Here is a 21,757-nt window from a genome sequence, read left to right on the forward strand (position 1 = left end):
TGAGGTGCAAGGGGTGTGATTTGAGGTGCGTGGGGGGTGATTTGAGGTGCAAGGGGGGTGATGTGAGGTGCAAGGGGGTAGAGTGATGTGAGGTGCAAAGGGGGGAGAGTGATGTGAGGTGCAAGGGGGAGAGTGATGTGAGGTGCAAGGGGGGAGAGTGATATGAGGTGCAGGGGGAGAGTGATGTGAGGTGCAAGGGGGGAGAGTGATGTGAGGTGCAAGGGGGGAGGGCGATGTGAGGTGCAGGGGGGGAGACTGATGTGAGGTGCAAAGGGGGAGAGTGATGTGAGGTGCAGGGGGGAGAGTGATGTGAGGTGCAGGGGGGAGAGTGATGTGAGGTGCAAGGGGGGAGAGTGATGTGAGGTGCAAGGGGGGAGAGTGATGTGAGGTGCAAGGGGGGAGAGTGATGTGAGGTGCAGGGGGAGAGTGATGTGAGGTGCAAGGGGGGAGAGGGATGTGAGGTGCAGGGGGGGGAGAGTGATGTGAGGTGCAAGGGGGGAGAGTGATGTGAGGTGCAAGGGGGGAGAGGGATGTGAGGTGCAGGGGGGGGGTGATGTGTGTGCTGTGCAGGGGGGTATTGTGTGTTTGATGTGGCGGGGGAGTATTATGTGTGTGGGTGAGTGGGGGTATGATAGATAGATGGGGAGTATCGCAAAGGTTGATAGTGAGGGGTTCTGGGGGAGATATGAGGATGATGATGAAGGGTGCTGGGGGAGATATGAGGATGATGATGAGGGGTGCTGGGGGAGATATGAGGATGATGATGATGATGAGGTGCTGGAGGAGAGATGATGATGATGATAATGGTAATGATAATGATGATGATGATTTTACCCGTGCGGCCCAATTTTTTTTTCCTTGGAGCAGTTGGCCCTTCTCACTTTACGAGTTGTGCAGGCCTGCTTTAGACGAACACATCCAGCACACCAAGTTTGTTCTTTCTCGCCTACGCAAGAACCACTTTTACGCTACGATGGAGAAGTGCTTATTTCACCAAACATCTACCTCTTTCTTAGGTTATATCATTCCTGATGAGGGTTTTGCCATGGATCCTGAAAAACTCAAGGCAGTTCTAGATTGGCCCCAGCCCACTTCTCTTAAAGCGAATCAGCGGTTTCTTGGCTTTGCTAATTAATACCATAAATCTATCCGTAATTTCTCTGCCACTATCGCTCCTATCACTGCCCTCACCAAGAACGGTGCAGACCCCTCTTCTTGGCCGCCCGAAGCAAGCCAGGCCTTCGAGGCCCTCAAGAAGGCATTTGTTTCCTCTCCCATTCTACGCCATTCTAACCCCTCTCTTCCTTTCACCTTGGAAGTGGATGCTTCGGATATAGGAGCAGGAACCATACTTTCTCAAAGGTCATCCCTCAGGATAAACTACACCCTTGTGGTTTCTTCTCAAAGAAATTCTCCTCTGCCGAACAAAATTACGACGTTGGCAACAGAGTATTGTTAGCCATTAAGATGGCGTTACAAGAATGGAGACATCTCTTAGAGGGCACCGAAGATCCCATTTCTATCCTCACGGATCACAAAAATGTATTATACATTGAGGGTGCTCGCCGTCTCGGTTCACGTCAAGCTCGTTGGGCTCTCTTTTTATCAAGGTTCAATTATACTTTTTTGTACATTACCGGTATCAAGAACGTAAAGGCTGATGCTCTCGTCAATTCGTCACAGAAGATAAATCCGAGGATATTCCATAAAGCATTATACCTCCTAAAATATATAATCTCAGCCAACTCTTTTGATGTACTGGACAAGATCCTGGAGGCCCAGACTCAGATTCCCGAGGTTTAGAGGAACACGAGGGTTGCTTATATGCCGCTCCCAAGTTCCATCGGAAAATTCTTGAATGGGGTCACTCCTCTAAATGCGCTGGCCATCCAGGCACGAAGAGAACTTCTGACCTAATCAGGCGCACGTTCTAGTGGCCTAAGATGTGGAAAGATATCAAGGAATTCATCACTTCTTGCTCCATCTGTGCTCAAAATAAGTCCATTCGCCATAAGTCGTCTGGTCAGCTCCATCCTCTCCCTATTCCGGATCGTCCTTGGACACACCTTTCTATGGATGTTATTGTAGAGCTCCCAGTCTCTAATGGAATGAATACCATACTCGTCATCGTAGATAGGTTTTCGAAGCAAGCCCACTTTATACCCCTCAAGGGCCTTCCTTACTCAGCTACCCTGGCAGACATATACGTCAAGGAGATCTTCCATATCCATGGGGTTCCACTCTCTATCATCTCAGATCGTGGACCACAGTTTATTTCCAAATTTTGTCGCGCCTTCGCTCAAAGGTTAGATATTTCCCTCCTCTTTTCATCCGGGTATCATCCCCAAACCAATGGGCAGACAGAACAAATCAATCCCTTGAACAATATTTAAGATATTTCATTTCTGATTCCCAAGATAATTGGGCTGATCTACTCCCGTGGGCAGAGTTCGCACATAAGTCTCTCAAGAACTGTGACGACTCAGGGGATTCCTTCCCCTCCTTGTCCCTCTCTCCCATCTCCTGTTACTCCCTCTGCTCCTTTACACTCCTCTCCCTTGCCTTCTATCTCTCCCCCTTTGCCGCAGCGCGTTCCCCGCAGGTCTCGCGTACCCGCGCGGTCCCTGAGTCCCTGCAATAATGTTCCCCGCTCCCTATCTCCCGCGGTGCCCGCATTACCTTCTCCAGCTGTTCCATCCACTCCCTTACCTTCTCCCAGCGTGGTGCCCGCGGCGCGGTGATCCGCGCGCCTGGTGATACGGCCTGTGCGTGCGCTCCCTCAACTCACGGAGGGCGCGCGCACACGCTCCTCCTCTGGGCTCCATGAACCGCCTGCTTCCTCCTCGGTCCCTGTGGGCCGTCTCGCTGTTGCAGCCTGTGCGTGCGTCTCCTCTGCCCACGGAGGGCGCGCGCACATGCTCCTCCCCTGGGCTCTGTGCTCCTTCTGCTTCCTCCCCTCAGTCCTTGCGGGCCGTCTCTGTCTTGCAGCCTGTGTGCGCGCATCCCCAGCTTACAGAGGGTGCGCGCACACGCTCCTCTTATCCTGTCTCTCATGTCTCCGCCTCCCAAACCCTGCAGGCCATTCCCCTGACTGCCCCTTCTGTCTTCTCTCCCTGGAGGTGCAAGGGGGGTGATTGGAGGTGCAGGGGGGGTGATTGGAGGTGCAGGGGGGGTGATTGGAGGTGCAGGGGGGAGTGATTGGAGGTGCATGGGGGGTGATTTGTGGTGCATGGGGGTGATTTGAGGTGCATGAGGGGTGATTTGAGGTTCATGAGGGGTGATTTGAGGTTCAAGGGGTGTGATTTGAGGTGCGTGGGGGGTGATTTGAGATGCAAGGGGGGTGATGTGAGGTGCAAGGGGGTAGAGTGATGTGAGGTGCAAAGGGGGGAGAGTGATGTGAGGTGCAAGGGGGAGAGTGATGTGAGGTGCAAGGGGGGAGAGTGATGTGAGGTGCAGGGGGGAGAGTGATGTGAGGTGCAAGGGGGGAGAGTGATGTGAGGTGCAAGGGGGGAGGGCGATGTGAGGTGCAGGGGGGAGACTGATGTGAGGTGCAAAGGGGGAGAGTGATGTGAGGTGCAGGGGGGAGAGTGATGTGAGGTGCAAGGGGGGAGAGTGATGTGAGGTGCAGGGGGGGAGAGTGATGTGAGGTGCAAGGGGGGAGAGTGATGTGAGGTGCAAGGGGGGAGAGTGATGTGAGGTGCAGGGGGAGAGTGATGTGAGGTGCAAGGGGGGAGAGGGATGTGAGGTGCAGGGGGGGAGAGTGATGTGAGGTGCAAGGGGGGAGAGTGATGTGAGGTGCAAGGGGGGAGAGGGATGTGAGGTGCAGGGGGGTGTGATGTGTGTGCTGTGCAGGGGGGTATTGTGTGTTTGATGTGGCGGGGGAGTATTATGTGTGTGGGTGAGTGGGGGTATGAGAGATAGATGGGGAGTATCGCAAAGGTTGATAGTGAGGGGTTCTGGGGGAGATATGAGGATGATGATGAAGGGTGCTGGGGGAGATATGAGGATGATGATGAGGGGTGCTGGGGGAAATATGAGGATGATGATGATGATGAGGTGCTGGAGGAGAGATGATGATGATGATAATGGTGATGATGATGATGATGATTTTACCTGTGCGGCCCAATTTTTTTTTCCTTGGAGCAGTTGGCCCTTCTCACTTTATGAGTTGTGCAGGCCTGCTTTAGACGAACACATCCAGCACACCAAGTTTGTTCTTTCTCGCCTACGCAAGAACCACTTTTACGCTACGATGGAGAAGTGCTTATTCCACCAAACATCTACCTCTTTCTTAGGTTATATCATTCCTGATGAGGGTTTTGCCATGGATCCTGAAAAACTCAAGGCAGTTCTAGATTGGCCCCAGCCCACTTCTCTTAAAGCGAATCAGCGGTTTCTTGGCTTTGCTAATTAATACCATAAATCTATCCGTAATTTCTCTGCCACTATCGCTCCTATCACTGCCCTCACCAAGAACGGTGCAGACCCCTCTTCTTGGCCGCCCGAAGCAAGCCAGGCCTTCGAGGCCCTCAAGAAGGCATTTGTTTCCTCTCCCATTCTACGCCATTCTAACCCCTCTCTTCCTTTCACCTTGGAAGTGGATGCTTCGGATATAGGAGCAGGAGCCATACTTTCTCAAAGGTCATCCCTCAGGATAAACTACACCCTTGTGGTTTCTTCTCAAAGAAATTCTCCTCTGCCGAACAAAATTACGATGTTGGCAACAGAGTATTGTTAGCCATTAAGATGGCGTTACAATAATGGAGACATCTCTTAGAGGGCACCGAAGATCCCATTTCTATCCTCACGGATCACAAAAATGTATTATACATTGAGGGTGCTCGCCGTCTCGGTTCACGTCAAGCTCGTTGGGCTCTCTTTTTATCAAGGTTCAATTATACTTTTTTGTACATTACCGGTATCAAGAACGTAAAGGCTGATGCTCTCGTCAATTCGTCACAGAAGATAAATCCGAGGATATTCCATAAAGCATTATACCTCCTAAAATATATAATCTCAGCCAACTCTTTTGATGTACTGGACAAGATCCTGGAGGCCCAGACTCAGATTCCCGAGGTTTAGAGGAACACGAGGGTTGCTTATATGCCGCTCCCAAGTTCCATCGGAAAATTCTTGAATGGGGTCACTCCTCTAAATGCGCTGGCCATCCAGGCATGAAGAGAACTTCTGACCTAATCAGGCGCACGTTCTAGTGGCCTAAGATGTGGAATGATATCAAGGAATTCATCACTTCTTGCTCCATCTGCGCTCAAAATAAGTCCATTCGCCATAAGTCGTCTGGTCAGCTCCATCCTCTCCCTATTCCGGATCGTCCTTGGACACACCTTTCTATGGATGTTATTGTAGAGCTCCCAGTCTCTAATGGAATGAATACCATACTCGTCATCGTAGATAGGTTTTCGAAGCAAGCCCACTTTATATCCCTCAAGGGCCTTCCTAACTCAGCTACCCTGGCAGACATATACGTCAAGGAGATCTTCCATATTCATGGGGTTCCACTCTCTATCATCTCAGATCGTGGACCACAGTTTATTTCCAAATTCTGTCGCGCCTTAGCTCAAAGGTTAGATATTTCCCTCCTCTTTTCATCCGGGTATCATCCCCAAACCAATGGGCAGACAGAACAAATCAATCCCTTGAACAATATTTAAGATATTTCATTTCTGATTCCCAAGATAATTGGGCTGATCTACTCCCGTGGGCAGAGTTCGCACATACGTCTCTCAAGAACTGTGACGACTCAGGGGATTCCTTCCCCTCCTTGTCCCTCTCTCCCATCTCCTGTTACTCCCTCTGCTCCTTCACACTCCTCTCCCTTGCCTTCTATCTCTCCCCCTTTGCCGCAGCGCGTTCCCCGCAGGTCTCGCGTACCCGCGCGGTCCCTGAGTCCCTGCAATAATGTTCCCCGCTCCCTATCTCCCGCGGTGCCCACATTACCTTCTCCAGCTGTTCCATCCACTCCCTTACCTTCTCCCAGCGTGGTGCCCGCGGCGCGGTGCTCCGCGCGCCTGGTGATATGTCCCAAAAACCTAGAAGCCAGTTTAGGGGAAGGGACTCTCAAGCGGATGTTTCTTGACGAGAGCCATACTAAATCCCCTGGCTTGTAGTTGGGTGCCGGCCGACGGTGGCGATTGGCCTGAAGTCTAGCAGTATCGGCGGCCTTGTGGAGAGACTTTTTCACCTTGGACCAAATGTCTTGGAGAGTGGAAATCCGTTCGTCTACCGCCGGTACCCCAGAAGCCAGATTGGAAATGGGTAGGCAGGGAGGGTGAAACCCATAATTGACAAAAAATGGAGATTCTCGGGTGGATTCACTTCGGGCCGAATTGACCGCGTACTCTGCCCACGGGAGAAGTTGGGACCTGGGAATCAGAGATGAAACATCTGAGGTATTTCCCCAGCGACTGGTTAGTTCTCTCTTTCTGTCCATTGGACTGGGGGTGGTATGCAGAGGAGAAGGAAGAGACAATTCCCAGTCTTTTAGTGAAGGTCCTCCAGAACTTGGAGACGAACTGGGATCCTCTGTCAGAGACAATGGAAGACGGAATGCCATGGATCCTAAAGATATGCTCGGAGAAAATGTCTGCTAGGGCGGGAGAGGAGGGCAGTCCCTTGAGGGAGATGAAGTGGGCCATCTTCGAAAACCTGTCTACGACAACTAAAATGGTGTTGAAGCCCCTAGACCTAGGGAGGTCGACTATGAAATCCATGGAGATATGAGACCATGGACGAGCAGGCACTGGCAATGGGAGGAGAAGTCCCTGAGGTCTCTGTGGAAGTGTCTTGTTCTGGGCGCATACAGGACAAGCGCGAGTGTATTCCGCAATGTCTTTAGACATACTGGCCACCACAAGTTCCGACGAATTAAGTCTAACGTCCTTCTGAAGCCCGGGTGACCTTCGGGTTTAGAAGAGTGTCCCCAATCTAGGACCTCTGGAATGAATCTGGACGAGACGAAGAGCCTGTTAGAGGGGATCGCCATGTTTGAAGGGATCTGTTGCTGGTCCCTTTTGATCTTGTCTAGCGATTTGAAGGTGGAAGTAGCCAAAATTCTTTCGGGAGGTAGGATAGGTTCCAAAGTTGCCTCAGGCCTGTCTTCCGAGGAGTATTGTCTGGACAACGCATCTGCCTTCACGTTCTTCGTTCCCGGGATATAGGATAGGTGATAGTTGAAGCGAGAAAAAAAAAGTGCCCAGCGAGCTTGTCGAGGACCGAGGCGACGTGCTCCTTTGATATAAAGTAAATTTTTGTGGTCCGTTAAAATAGAAAATGGCTCCATTGACCCTTCCAATAGATGTCTCCACTCTTGTAGTTCCATTTTAACGGCCAATAACTCTCTGTTGCCGACGTCGTAATTCCTCTCGGCGGGGGAAAATTTCTTGGAGAAATACGCACAAGGGTGAAGTTTATCCTGGGGCGAGTACCTCTGTGATAGTACAGCCCCTGCATCGCAGTCCGATGCGTCAACTTCTATGACAAAGGGAAGATCCGTGTTGGGGTGGCAGGTTCGGTGCCATGACGAATGCCTCTTTAAGGGCCTGGAAGGCGGAGATAGCTTCGGCAGACCAGGCAGAAGGATCAGCCCCTTTCCTAGTCAACGCCGTGATGGGGGCCACTAGAGTGGAGAAATTGCGAATGAACTTCCGATAGTAGTTCGCAAATCCTAAAAAGCGCTGGATAGCCTTGAGAGTCTCTGGTCTGGGCCATTCCGTAACTGCCTGGAGTTTACCTGGATCCATCAAAAAGCCTTTGTCCAAAATAATGTAGCCCAGAAATTGGGTAGAGCATTGATGGAAGGTACACTTCTCTAGTTTGGCGTACAGGTGATGTTTGAGTATACGTGAGAGGATGTACGAGGTGTGATGAATGTGATCCTGGAGATTTTTGGAGAAGATCAAAATGTCATCTAAATAGACAATAACAAAGATGTTGAGCACCTCCCGAAATACGTCATTAATAAAGTCCTGAAAGACAGCTGGCGCGTTACATAAACCAAAAGGCATGACGAGGTACTCATAATGCCCACTCGTCGCCCTGCCTGATGCAGACCAAGTTGTAAGCCCCACGGAGATCCAATTTGGAAAATATCTTAGCCCCACGCAGTTTATCGAAGATTTCCGTGATCAAGGGGAGAGGATTGTGGTTCTTGATGGTGATACAGTTCAAGCCCCGGTAATCAATACATGGCCTCAGAGTACCATCCTTTTTCTTCAAGAAGAAGAACCCTGCTCCCGCCGGGGAACTGGAGGGCCGTATGAATCCTTTCTCAAGATTCTCCTTTATGTAGTCTTCCATGGCTTGAGACTCAGGAATCGACAATGGGTAAGTCTTGGACTTGGGCTTGGGCAAGGTGTATCCTGGGACCAAATCGATGGGGCAATCATAGGACCGATGAGGAGGCAATTGTTCTGAGCAGACCTTGTTAAAGACCTCGCGGAAAGGGGGATACACAGGGGGAAGAATGGAGTCCTGAGTCATTGTGTTAGCCAAGAGTTTGGGAGACTTCCCTGACCTCGGTTTCCAGGTGATGGGGGTAGGTGATACCCAGTCAATTGGAGGGATGTTCTTCTGCAACCACGGTAGGCTGAGGGTTACTGGCGTACCTGGGGCCTGGATGGCGTCAAGGACCAGGGTCTCACTGTGGGAGTAGGTAGATAGGAGGAGAGGTACGGTCTGTAGCGAGATTAAGGGTGGAGACAGCGAACGACCGTCAATCCCAACCAAGGCAATAGGTTGGGCCTTCTTCACCAAAGGTATCCGGTTCTGTTTGGTGAAATCGAGGTCTACAAAGTTTCCTCCAGCACCGGAGTCGATAAAGGCAGCAGTAGATGTGCGAAACTCAGCGCCTGCGAGAGAGATAGGAATCGTAAGTTTCTTAGGCAGTGCCTCCTTGGGGAGGGGACGAGAAGAGATAACACCCAGTGAGAGCCCCTCCATACTCACTGAGTGTTCCCATTTCCCGGACGCAAAGGGCATGCACGGACCAGATGTTCAGGGGATCCACAGTAGAAACAGAGTCCGCCGGCGTAGCGGTGTTGTCGTTGTGGATTCCGGATCTGTTGCACCCCTAATTGCATTGGCTCGGGAGGCTCCAGTGCCAGCTGCTGTGAAGGAGGCGGTCTAGGAACCAGAGGAGAGTTGGGGAAGGGTGCTTGGAAGGTTAGTGGCCGGGCATGCTGACGCTCTGAGCGTCGTACCTGGATGCGTTGATCAATGCGTACAGCCAAGTCAATGAGCGCCTCCAATTGGTCTGGCCTGGGTTGCCGAGCAAGCTCGTCCTTGATGGACTCCGAGAGACCTTGCCAGAAGACAGAGACGAGCGGCTCTTGTCCCCAGTTCGTCTCGGCGGCGAGCGTGCGAAATTCCACTGCATACTGTGTCACAGATCTTCGCCCCTGAGTTATCTGGAGGAGGGAAACAGACGCCATCTCCCTGCATGCAGGGGAATCAAAGACTTGTCGGAACTCACCCTTGAAGGCTAGGTAGTCTTGTGTCAGGTCCGGGCGCAACTCCCAGACTGGCGAGGCCCATGCCAGCGCGCTGCCCGTCAGTAGGTTGTACACGTAGGCTACCTTCTTCCGGCCGGTGTCGTACTGAAGGGGTGCCATTTCAAATTGAACCTCGCACTGGTTAAGGATACCTCTGCACTCCTGCGGGTTGCCAGCATACGGCTTGGGAGGCGGTATCTTTACGTCCTGACTGCTGGGTCTGACAGCCTGTGGAGGAGAAAGAGGAACAGGTGCTACTGGTACCAGAGCCGAAAGTTTGGCCATTTGGCGTGTTAGGGCCACAATCTGATCGGCCATGGCCTGGTTTTGCTGTATCAGCGTAGAGATTGCTTGCCTCAGTTCGGCCTGGTCTGCGTCTTGTGGGCTCGTCATAATGTTACGCCGGAGTGCCGCACCGCTGTAGAAAATATTGTCCGTTAAAATTAAACACGTTGTGTTTGAGAATGAATAAAATACTATCCAATATAAATGTCTTCTGCTCATCCATCAAGTCATCGTCGGTGACTAAAGCTCTTCCCACGGTCTCCAGGCCTTGTGTATGGTCTATACTTGTGTACAGTGACGTAACGTCACTGGTTACCATGATAAAATTGTCCTTCCACTCTATTTTTGACAAAACCTCCAGCACCTCCATAGTGTCTCTAAGATAGGACCTCATCCCCTGTGCGTACTGCTGAAGAAAAAAGTCTATATATTCAGATAAATTAGAAGTTAAAGACACTATCCCAGAGATTATAGGTCTTCTGGGAGGTGCTGTGAGGCTTTTATGGATCTTCGGCAGGAAATAAAACACCGCCATAATTGGATCTTTGGTGTTAAGATAATTGAACTCTTTATCACTGAGGATCCCTCTAGCCTTCCCCTTTGTTAGTAATAGCAGTAATTAATCTTTAAATGTCTTAGTGGGGTCTGTTTTCAAACATTCATAAGTGGTTGTATCTGTCAAAATTCTGTTCGCTTCCGCTAGGTAGTAGGTTTTGTCCATGAGGACAACTCCTCCCCCCTTATCTGCTTGTTTGCAAATGATATCTTTGTCATACATTACATTTCTTAATGCACTTCGCTCTTGTTTGCTAAGATTATCTCTATATTCTTTAGATAAAGAGGAAGAGCAGTGAAATCAGCGCTAATGCGGTGAATGTGAATAGTGACACAATATAAGTGACAATGGTATATACAATGCACTTTACACTTAAAGTGGGGGCTGCCTAGGTACAAAGGTTAACACAAACCAATACAAATGATACAAAGAAAAAACAAAAAAACGGCGCCTCCAAAATACTGTATAAAGATAAAATCTGACCAAATATAAAGTCCAACACGAATGGAGAGGAGTCCTTGGAGGAATCTTCAATGAAGTCTCAATGAGGACAAACAAACATATAAGACAAAAACAGAAAAGACAAAAGAAAGAAGATCATAGTGCAACTCAAAGACAAACAAAAAGCACTGAAAAGATTGGCAAAAAAATAATTACAAATTTAATGCAAGTTTAAAATATAAATAAAACAACATACACATGTAAGTGGGCTAAAGACGCTAATGAAGCTGTAGCATCCAGTAGGAGTAAAATTGGAATCCTACTTACAGCAATGCTGAATGGTATAAGACGTAGAGCAGCTGTCTTTAGATTCAGACCAGAGCCTCTGCAGAGATAGAAAACAGCAGCCTCCAGGGATCCACACTGCCGGAACGACCACTGCTGAGCCACACACAAGCCTTTGGAGTGAGCACAGCGCGAGGGCAGGGGGAACACCCAGGAAGGCAATGGAGCTAAGGCAAAGTCTGAAGGGGACAGAGCACGCATGGGGGGGGGGGGGGGGGAGATACAAGTCTCAGCCAAGTAAGAGAATCTTATTTGGCTGAGACTTGTATCTTCCCCCCCCCCCGTGCATGCTCTGTCCCCTTCAGACTTTGCCTTAGCTCCTTCGAGCTTCATTGCCTTCCTGGGTGTTCCTTTATATTTTGGAGGCGCCGTTTTTTTTGTTTTTTCTCTATATTCTTTGGGTTTTTTAGTAATTTTTAGTAATTTCCTCTAGACCTTCCAGTATCGCTTGACTAAACACTTCTAGATGATTGCCCTTAAGTCCACTCGGGTAAAATTTAGATCTATTTTTAAGTGTTGAGTGTTTATAGGGATCTTCTTGGAGAGGTTCACTAATGGTTGTTTGATTAAGCATATTATTTTCTCTCGTCATTGCTTCCTTATTCAGAAAAACATTTTTAACATTAATTGTCTAACAAATTTATGACAATCAATATACAGATTAAAACTATTTGGACCTTGAGAGGGTGCAAAGTTAAGACCGTTGAATATAAGTTGCTTCTCTGCGTCTGTCAGTGTTTTGTTACTCGAATTAAAAATATTATCTATTTGCTTTGCTTCTTTTTTACTGGATTTTCTCCCTCCCCGTTTTCCTCGTACTGTCTTTTTCTGTTTGGTGTATCTTTTTGTGCATGACTTCACTGCACCGACACACTTTATTCGAGCAAATACCCAGTATGTACCTGGCAGATACCTGGAATGCGCCGCTCCTCACCTCTGACAAGCCCCGTTGCGTTTGCCTTCCCAGCCTGGGTTCATGCCTGGCTGACGGGCGGCTGATCTGTTAAATGATAATGATTAGGATTTAATAGGCTGCAATGCTTCGCGTGTCTACCAGATGGCATAAATTCATGAATTGTAATGCAGTATATATATATATACTGTGCAGTATTGCAGCCAGCGGGAATAAAATGCTTCAATCCCTGCCTGGAAAATACCTCAATGCACTCGGGCAGAAAACAGTCACAAACCTCAATACACCCAGGTATACCCGAATTCGTGGGACTAGCCGAGCTCGAATAAAGTGTGTCGCCAGTGTCAATTCTCACCCAGAATCCTGAACCGATTCTGGGTCATCACTGTTCTAAAAAAGTGTCTGAGATGTAGTTCCTACTGCTTCTACTTCTAGGTAGACTCCTACTTCTTTCTCTCCTGTCATGGTGTTTTCTTGGGGGCGATTTTCTATCGTCTCGTCCATCTCTATAGTTTCTCTATGGGGGTGGTGTATATCTCCTAGCTCTATTGTCTTCATTGTCATGTGACCTAAAGTTAGTGCGAAAATCTGATGTGGGTTTGTTTGTTCTCCAATCTCTATCCTGATGATAATCATCATTATGTTGATATGAATGGTGGTGCTCTCTATGCGGACTAGTCTCTTTTCTACGTACATCAGTTTGAAACTGTACTGTACTTATCTCTTCTGTAGAGTCTTTATTCTTTAAATTGTCATCCCGTGTGGAATTAGGTCTATATACAGAGTTTACACTCCCTGATGGTGCTTTATCATAATTCTTAAATTTATGATTCCTAGGTGTCTCCACTGTGTTCGGCACCAGTTTTTGCCATTTAGTATTGGTACCCACTAGATAGTCCTGTTCATCTCTTTTAAATTTAGTGTTTTTCTGCTCTACCACCTTGTTCTCTAAAGTATCAATTTCAGTAACCGGGCAGAATCCTTACAGGTATACAGAAATAACACTAGATGGCGCTCTAACACTCTATCAACCTCTAAACAGTGAATGTGAACATATAAAGTGACAAATACGCAAAATAATGTGCCATGCAAAAAGGTGATAAATAAAACTCTCAAACCCTTGGAGGACTGTTTCAATGTCCAAAATAGAAGCATAAAGGAAAAACCAGGGGAGCGAAAATATCTAGGAAAAAATATATAAAACTACCGTAGTGCAGTTAACGTTAACACAACACAATAATGGCTGAACTCTCAAATTGGCAAATGAGATACGCTAGATAGCATCAGTAAATGTCCAACACTAGATATCCAGATGGCAAAAAATGAGGAGCAAAAATAGGAGGTAGTGTAGAAATCAGAAGAGAAACACAGAGCCCAGATAAAATACCAAAGCATTTATCCAACACTGGTAAAAATGAAGGCTTACAAGATTCCAAATGGGTCACAGCATGGGTATAGGGGTAAAGGTGGTAACCTAGTCGCGTTCTCGGGATCCCGTCACACCGCCGCTGTGTCCACTGGTCTCCGTCCTGCACCTCTGCTCGGAGCCGATACGTCACTTCCGGTTCCTCCACCGATCGAAGTAGACGTCACAGGACCTCCAGGCAGATTCTCTCCCTCCAGATGATACACTGAGGGTTACGCTCTACGCGTTTCGCCGTTCTTAGTGACGGCTTCATCAGGAGTAGCTTTAACCCATACAAGGATACTATATATACCCTCTAAACTACCAATGACCTTTCCTCCTATAGGTCAATGTGTGATGACGTCTAAATTGAAGGGTAGACGGCTAAGTAAACCCTCCCCAACATAGAATTGTCATAATACAAATTTTATACATTTCATTAGAAATAAAACTTTATACATTTTAATTAAAATACAAATATCGCACCTGATCTTCCTTTACAACATAAGGAAAAGACCATTATTAAATAAAAAATATTAAAATTATAGATGTATTAAATAAATTAAATAATACAAATCTATATTGAACATAAATACATAAATCACTAAGTATATCCCTTATCTGATAAATAAAGTATAAGGAAGATGCCGATTGATGAATCTCAAAAATAGGAGAAAATACAGAGTTAGTGAAAAATTGAATTAAATTACAGCAACCATATGGAGGGAGAGAATCTGCCTGGAGGTCCTGTGATGTCTACTTCGATCGGTGGAGGAACCAGAAGTGACGTATCGGCTCCAAGCAGAGGTGCAGGACGGAGACCAGTGGACACAGCGGCGGTGTGACGGGATCCTGAGAACGCAACTCGGTTACCACCTTTACCCCTATACCCATGCTGTGACCCATTTGGAATCTTGTAAGCCTTCATTTTTACCAGTGTTGGATAAATGCTTTGGTATTTTATCTGGGCTCTGTGTTTCTCTTCTGATTTCTACACTACCACCCATTTTTGCTCCTCATTTTTTGCCATCTGGATATCTAGTGTTGGACATTTACTGATGCTATCTAGCGTATGTCATTTGCCAATTTGAGAGTTCAGCCATTATTGTGTTGTGTTAACGTTAACTGCACTATGGTAGTTTTATATATTTTTTCCTAGGTATTTTCGCTCCCCTGGTTTTTCCTTTAAGAATCCTTACAGGGTTAGACTTGTGCGTGTTGATTAGTGAAGAAAAGTATGGTTGTTTCACTTGAGAGAGGGCAGAGTTGAAACAGGATAGCATAAATTTATAGTGAAGAAAGTCTGCGAGAGTGTGAGATTTCCTCCAGAGGCGTTCAAAGGAATGAGTGAAGGAATGCAGCATTCGCGTGTGGGAATTTAGCCAGGGTCTGGGGTTTGAAGGGCGAGAACATCAGAGAGAAAGCGGAGCATGTAGATCAAGAGAGGAGGATACGGCAAAGTTGTAGTTCCTGACAAGGTTGTCAGGGACTGAAGCAGAGCTGATGGAGGAGAGGGAAGAGTGTAAAGTGGAGTCAAAAGCTGTCAGGTTAATAGAGTGCACGTCTCTGCAGAAACGAGGGGTAGATGGAGGTAGAGAAGGGTAGAAGTGAGAGAGAGAAAATGAGATGAGGTGTTTGACACGGGGGACCAGAACTTTGAACACCTTTACCACTGTGATTACTATCACCAGACAGGACACAATAGTTGAATAAACTAAAGTTTATTCTGGTAAGCCAGCAAACACTCAAATTACACAATCACAATGTACACTCACCAACTGGGGCCTGCGGGGGAGAATCTAACCTCAACTAGGTGCAGTGGTCGGCTTCCGTAGGCTTGCCATGAAAAACTTCTTCCCGTTTCCCAGTGCTTCTCAGTGCTATTCGACACAAAGCAGTTTCGAATATCCCGCCAGTTGTGATGTGACCGTCTCTGTCCAAACTCAAAGATGTGTCTGGTACTCTGTGTCACGGAAGACCAGGCATTTACAACTTTTTTTGTCATCCTGGCGGTCGCAGACAGTCTCCTCACCTCAACAAACCTTCTGTGACGGATACCCAGGATGCGCAGTTTCACGGTCCCAGTACGCGCGGACCTTGCACACTCTGATCATCTGCCTACGGATTTGGATCCCGCCCCCTTCTCTGTCACACGATGTGTACATTCGGCCAGCCTTCCTGCTGGCACGCGAGTTAAGCTCCGCCCCTGCTCTGGGGAAAGTTAAGATCACCTTCAGAATGACGCATGTTCTCGGCTCTGCCCCCTGACCTCCGTGACGTGCGCGACGGGTACCGCTCTCTCTGATCCCAGGAATCAGCGTGGGAATGACACACGCTCTAAACTCCGCCCCCTGTCCTCCGTGACGCACACAGGACGGCGCGCGAACAGTTCACCCTCATTCCCGATTAGGATGCATCATAGGGCACAACTGTGTGCACCAGCAGCCAATCGGTTCTCACTTCCTGGTTCTGCGCTGGCTGGCTATTGGAGGCTCCTCCTATTTATACCCTCAGTCTGCTATCAGTCTTTGCTGAGCATAGTCATTGTGACGCCGTGCCTTGCCACATCCTTGTTCCTGAATCCTTGCCTTGTATGCTTTGAAAGTGTGATATAAAGCCCATGTAGGAGGGTGCACTAGGATATATGCAACCATTTTATTTCTCCTTCATCATGTTTTCTTATGTGGTATGAAAGAAGCTTGATTGAGATTTGACCTCAGTGATCTTGCTATTCTGTAAGTCACAGATTCCCTCAGGGTCTTTCACTCTTCCAAAACTAATCTGTATATATGCCAGGTGCAAGGGGGGGGGGGGGGGTGAACGGAATGCAGAACCAGTTTGAGATAGGTATAGCTTCTTATGTAAAACTCCAATTTGTGTGGGGAAATGTGTTTGCAAAAGAATTGGAAGTTAGGAGCAGAAGAGATTAAAAAAAACCGCTTCTCCTGCTCCTCCTTATTTTCCAATAACAGCCCTAAATGTAAGAATGTGATAATTATATGGTCACTATGGTCACAAGAAACCTCACCCCAGAGGTGAACCAAGGTGTAAAAGTTATGTAGTAAAAACCTGTATTTTCTGGTATTGATCAGGTATCTGTATTAATAAAAAGTCAACCCCTCCTGGAGGGGTGTATTATTATAATTTTCTGTAAGCCAGCCCATCTAGGGGCATGTATTATACCTCAGGAGGGTATAAAGATTATGGGCCTCATGCAGTAAGCGACGATTATGTGAAATCGGCAAGCTTACCGATTAGTCATGTTATTGGCGATTTTTCCTCTCCGTATGCAGTAAGTGCCGAATACATTCAAAATCAAGGCGAAAACATATCCGCCCACTCTCACGATGATTTGCCGATCACACACAGGTGTATCGGCGTGCGTGGCGGGGTGCTGTTAGGTTGGCCAATCAAAAATCTTGCTGAATCAGGCGAACCAAGCATGTATTGGATAGCGCGCCATATTTAAAGGCAACGTGTACTGTTAATCATTCTCTGTGTTGTTGGGAGTGAGAGAGAGAGAGACGCACAGAGCTGGCTGATTTAAGATTTGCATATTGATTGAGAGACTTGTTGTGTATTGGGAGAGCTTTGTCCTTTGTTGTTTTGTTTACATCTTTGTCTTGTTTTATATGTGGAAGTGTTTTGTGTGATTGGCTGTACATTTGTTGTCTGTTTTTTGTGAGTGCTGTAAGTATGCCCACAAAGCGTGGGAAGAGTGATGCTGGTGGGAGTGGGAGTGCTACTCGTGCGAGTACGCGTCGGAGTGAACGTACTGTTCAGGGGAGTGATGTTGCTAGGAGTGCGAGTGCTGTTGCTGGGAGTGCGAATGCTGTTGCTGGGAGTGCTGTTGCTGCGAGTGGTGTTGCTGGGAGTGTGAGTGGTGTTGCTGGGAGTGTGAGTGGTGTTGCTGGGAGTGTGAGTGCTGTTTCTGGGAGTGGGAGTGCTGTTGCTGGGAGTGGGAGTGCTGTTGCTGGGAGTGGGAGTGCTGGTGCTAGGAGTGCGAGTGCTGTTGCTGGGAGTGGGAGTGCTGCTGGTGGCTCAGTTGCTGATGGGGTGTCTGGTGGTGACGTGCTTGCTGGTGGCCAGCTTTTGGAGTCTCTTCCATTGGAAGAAGGAGAGTCCAGTCAGCACCAGCCAAGCTCTGAGCCTAAAGCTGCTCGGAAGAAACGTGTGGAGAAGCCACGTAATCCTCGCTTCAATGACCAGGAAAATACAGCTCTTGTCACTGGGATTCTGGAGCACTATGACAGTATCTATGGACATTTAGTAGGTAAGTGTACCTTTCCATTTATTCTTCAAATACATGTGATCCTAGGTCATCTGAGTTTTGTTCATATGCAAATATGGGTACAGAATATCTTTCTATGTTAATTAGTGTGGAAACACAGCTTTTTATCATGCGTTACAAGGACAACAAAACTCAGGCGTTCAATTTGCCATAACTGCATACAATATTAATGCAACCTTGCTTACATGTATAGGCTTAGTAGTGAATGCTCATGTGCTTCACATATTACACCTAAAACAGCATGTTTGCTTTCTCTTGGAACAGCTAGCAGTGTAGGAAACTGGTGCTTGTATTATTATTAATTAACCTCATATATTTTCTATGTTTTTCAAGGGCGGACAAGTTCATCAAGCAAAAAAGAAATGTGGGACACAATAGTCATTGGTGTCAATGCGTGTGGGAATCGTGTCAGGGACAAGTATCATTGTCGGAAAAGATTTGATGATATTAGGTCAAAATTGAAAAAGAAAATACAAGACCAACGCGTGCATGCTACTGGCACTGGAGGTGGCCCGACACCACAACGTCTGATATTAACTCCATTGGAGGAGCTGCTTCAGGCAAAATTACTTCCCGTCGTCGTGGAAGGCTTGCCTGGTGACCGTGATATTGGAATTTATCCCTCACAATTTTCACCAGGTGAGAAATATTACTGTACTAGGCGTGTCGTTGCTTACAGTTATTTGCATATTTCCACTGCTTTTTATATTGTCTTCACAATATAAGCATACCTGCATCTATATATGTATATGTCTGATTCTGTATATATATATATCTCAAAATAGACATATATGTTGTAGTCCTACTAAAAGCAGTAACTAATATAGCACGTGCCATTGCGTGGTCATTTACATGTGAATTCCCAAAATGCATTGCTGCAGTGGAAGCAATTGATGGTGGGCGAAGATGGGGAACAACAGGGTAGTACACATGTGTAACACATGCTAATGAGAAATTATTACTAGCTACAGGTACAGAACATAAATATGTATAATATTATTGTGTTTTTTATTTATTTTACTCCTACAAACATGACATTACTGCCTATTTTAAGCATGCATCAAATATATTGCATGCAACGGCCTACAAACATCACTTGCACTAACACATCTATAGTTGTTTATGAAAAGGTCCATTTTTGCTTTATGTCATATACAGACAGCATAATGAGGCACACGTATCATATGTTATGTCATTGTTTTCATAACTTAAACACTGCAGACGACTATTTAGCTCCTCTAACATTGTGTTAAAGCAGCTGCAATGAATATCTCATCACAGCATACACGTCAACAGAGGGGGTGGGGTTTAGCACACACACAAATTACAGGGTCATCTTAGGGTCAACTTAGTTCACACCATTTTCACCTGTTTGAAGTAATTGAAAGGTCTGGCTGATTAGGCTTTTTATGGGAAGGGAATACCGTTCTTACAACCTGACTAGCACAACTGAAGTTAATCACACTCATTTGAAAGCGTAACTCTAGCTACTAAATGCCCCAACAAGTCATTAGTTCACTCATATCAATAGTTGAACTACTATCAACGACACATTATCACACACTGCATGTGTTGTCTTGTTGAGTGACAGCCACATTCAGGTGTGCCACATCTTCTATTAATGTACCACACATATCCTGTACCAAAAACAAAACTTTTTCCAATATGACCACCTTCATGATAACCATTGTGAATGTTCATCTCATGATAGTTATGTAGTTACATTATGATACTGATATCACTACACAACATATGATTTTTATGTACTATTTTAATCTATTTATCCTCACGCATTACTGCAGAAACATAGTATGTTGTATGTTAGGGAACTCAAAAGTTCTAAGTACACAGGCATGTACATTGTTATTACAACTATTTATGTTCACTTTCACACACACATTTTGGGTTAAGGAACTGATGCTGTTAGGTACTCATAAATACAGAACATACAATAACTGTTTGTTCAATATTTACACATGTAAATGTAAAACTAATTTTATTGTTATATATAGTTGCCCCTGGAGGACATGTGTCACCTGAGACGGAACAAGTGTCTTCACCTGGGTCAGGCAGCTCAACACACCTAGAAGGTGAGTGTATCAGTTGGTGGCCATATAATATGTGCTCTTCTATATGTTATGTTGTCATGTTCATTATTTGTTTTGCACATGTTCTTTAAATAGGATTACTTAGTGTCAGTGAAAATGAAGTGTAAGGCAACATGTATTGTGTTAGTGATGTTAACTATCATGTAGGAGTTGTGAGTTTAGAGCAAGTTTTCATTCATTCATATTTCATACTGAGTCCAAACATTATTCGTAAGTCAAGGTAGTTTTTAATGTGAGGTTATAAAACGTATGGAAACATGTTAGTTGTTACTTATGACACAGTATAATTACATAGTAACACAGCAGAGATTAACATGCCATTTAATAATGTGTACATTTATTTTTAGAACATGATGATGAAGATGATGATGATGATGCCACCGCCATAGACACAGAAATACAATCAAGTGAGCATGAAGAGGTTCCAATTGAAACAGTTTTACCGCCAAATCGTCCATCAACTACCACATACGATGCAATTGTAGCTTCTGAGGGAAAAATTGTGGAAGCAGAAAATCGTCGCCATTCTGATCTGATGACAGTGCTGGAAAGGATGATTGCACTGCAGGAAGAAACGATATCACAATTGGCACATCTCCACAGAGTCTTCATTGAAGTGCCTAAACAGTTGCAAAAAATCAACACCTCATTCGAAGCATTAGTTGTTCAGCAAACCCAAGCAAATTACTTGAGAATGACTACTGTACCACATTTGAACTTCAACACCTCACAGGCAGGATCTTTACATGCTGGTAATTTTTCACCACATGCATCTGATCTTCATTCCCCAGGTCCGAATGTTACCGGTCAAGTAGCAGACATTGCTGTGCAGGTTCCTGACGACATCCTACCGCTGCCATCTGTACAAAATCAGCAGCTGACACCTACAAAGGAGGCGACAAATCAAAACAGCACAAGCAGTTACTACTGACCAGTTTTTGGTCAAAAACAAAAAAAGACACACATGAAACAGACCAACCATCACTTGTGCAGTGTCTACCAACTTGCTCACATGTGTCAGTGGGCACAAGCCCTGTCGGTGAGTCACTGGCCACAAGCCCTGTCCGTGAACAGTCACTACCCACAAGCCCTGTAAGTGAGTCACTGCCCAAATGCCCTGTCGGTGAACAGTCACTGCCCAAAAGCCCTGTAGGTGAGTCACTGCCCAAAAGCCCTGTAGGTGAGTCACTGGCCACAAGCCCTGCCCGTGAAGTGCCAGAGGCCACTCAAAGTGGCTCTGTTGTGGCTAAAGTTGTTGCAAAACGAAAAAGGAAAATTCAAGAGACAACAAGCAGGCCTGTTACTCGTTCTCAAAAGGAACAAAAAAAATAAATGTTATAATTCACTAAATATGTCTTTGGCCTTGTTTTGTTGACTTCAGATTATCTAATTAATATTGTATGTATGCTGAAGACTGTGTTGTTTCCAAACTTTCAAGTATGTTCTTGTACACGTGAAGTTTTGGAAATTTTAACAGTCCTAATTAATGAATAGTGTTATTAATATTGATGTATTAATCGTGTATTCAGTAATGGTCCACCAGGAGCCAGTTGCTATGTTTAGAGAAGCTGCCATTGACTTTGCAGCAAAACATTGTATTTGGGTGTGTTACTTGATGTAATCATTGCATGTGCATATTATTCACATGCAATTAAAAACACACCTATTTAACTGCAAACATCTTTCTTGTACGTGTACAGCAGGATTATGTGTTAAATATTACTTACCTTTGCTGGCCATTGTAATGTTGTCCTTTAATCATTTATGTGTTCTTGTTTCAAGAACATCTCTGATTTTATACTAATATATATGTAGTATGTATGGATATATGCACACACACACACACACACACACACACACAGACACACACTGTGTGTGTGTGTGTGGGTGTGTGTGTGTATGTA

General features: G+C 46.1%; 1 protein-coding gene across 1 annotated transcript; it reads left to right on the top strand.

Annotated features, from left to right (window-relative positions):
* Positions 1–14,957: 14,957 nt before the first annotated feature.
* Positions 14,958–20,784, top strand: LOC142466242 (uncharacterized). The gene is made up of 3 exons (XM_075571177.1): positions 14,958–15,045; positions 19,758–19,835; positions 20,201–20,784. Exons 1-3 carry the CDS (start codon positions 14,958–14,960, stop codon positions 20,782–20,784), a joined length of 750 nt encoding a protein of 249 aa, XP_075427292.1.
* The last annotated feature ends 973 nt before the right edge of the window (positions 20,785–21,757 follow it).

The sequence above is a fragment of the Ascaphus truei genome, chromosome 14 (assembly GCF_040206685.1).
Source record: "Ascaphus truei isolate aAscTru1 chromosome 14, aAscTru1.hap1, whole genome shotgun sequence".
NCBI lineage: Eukaryota > Metazoa > Chordata > Amphibia > Anura > Ascaphidae > Ascaphus > Ascaphus truei.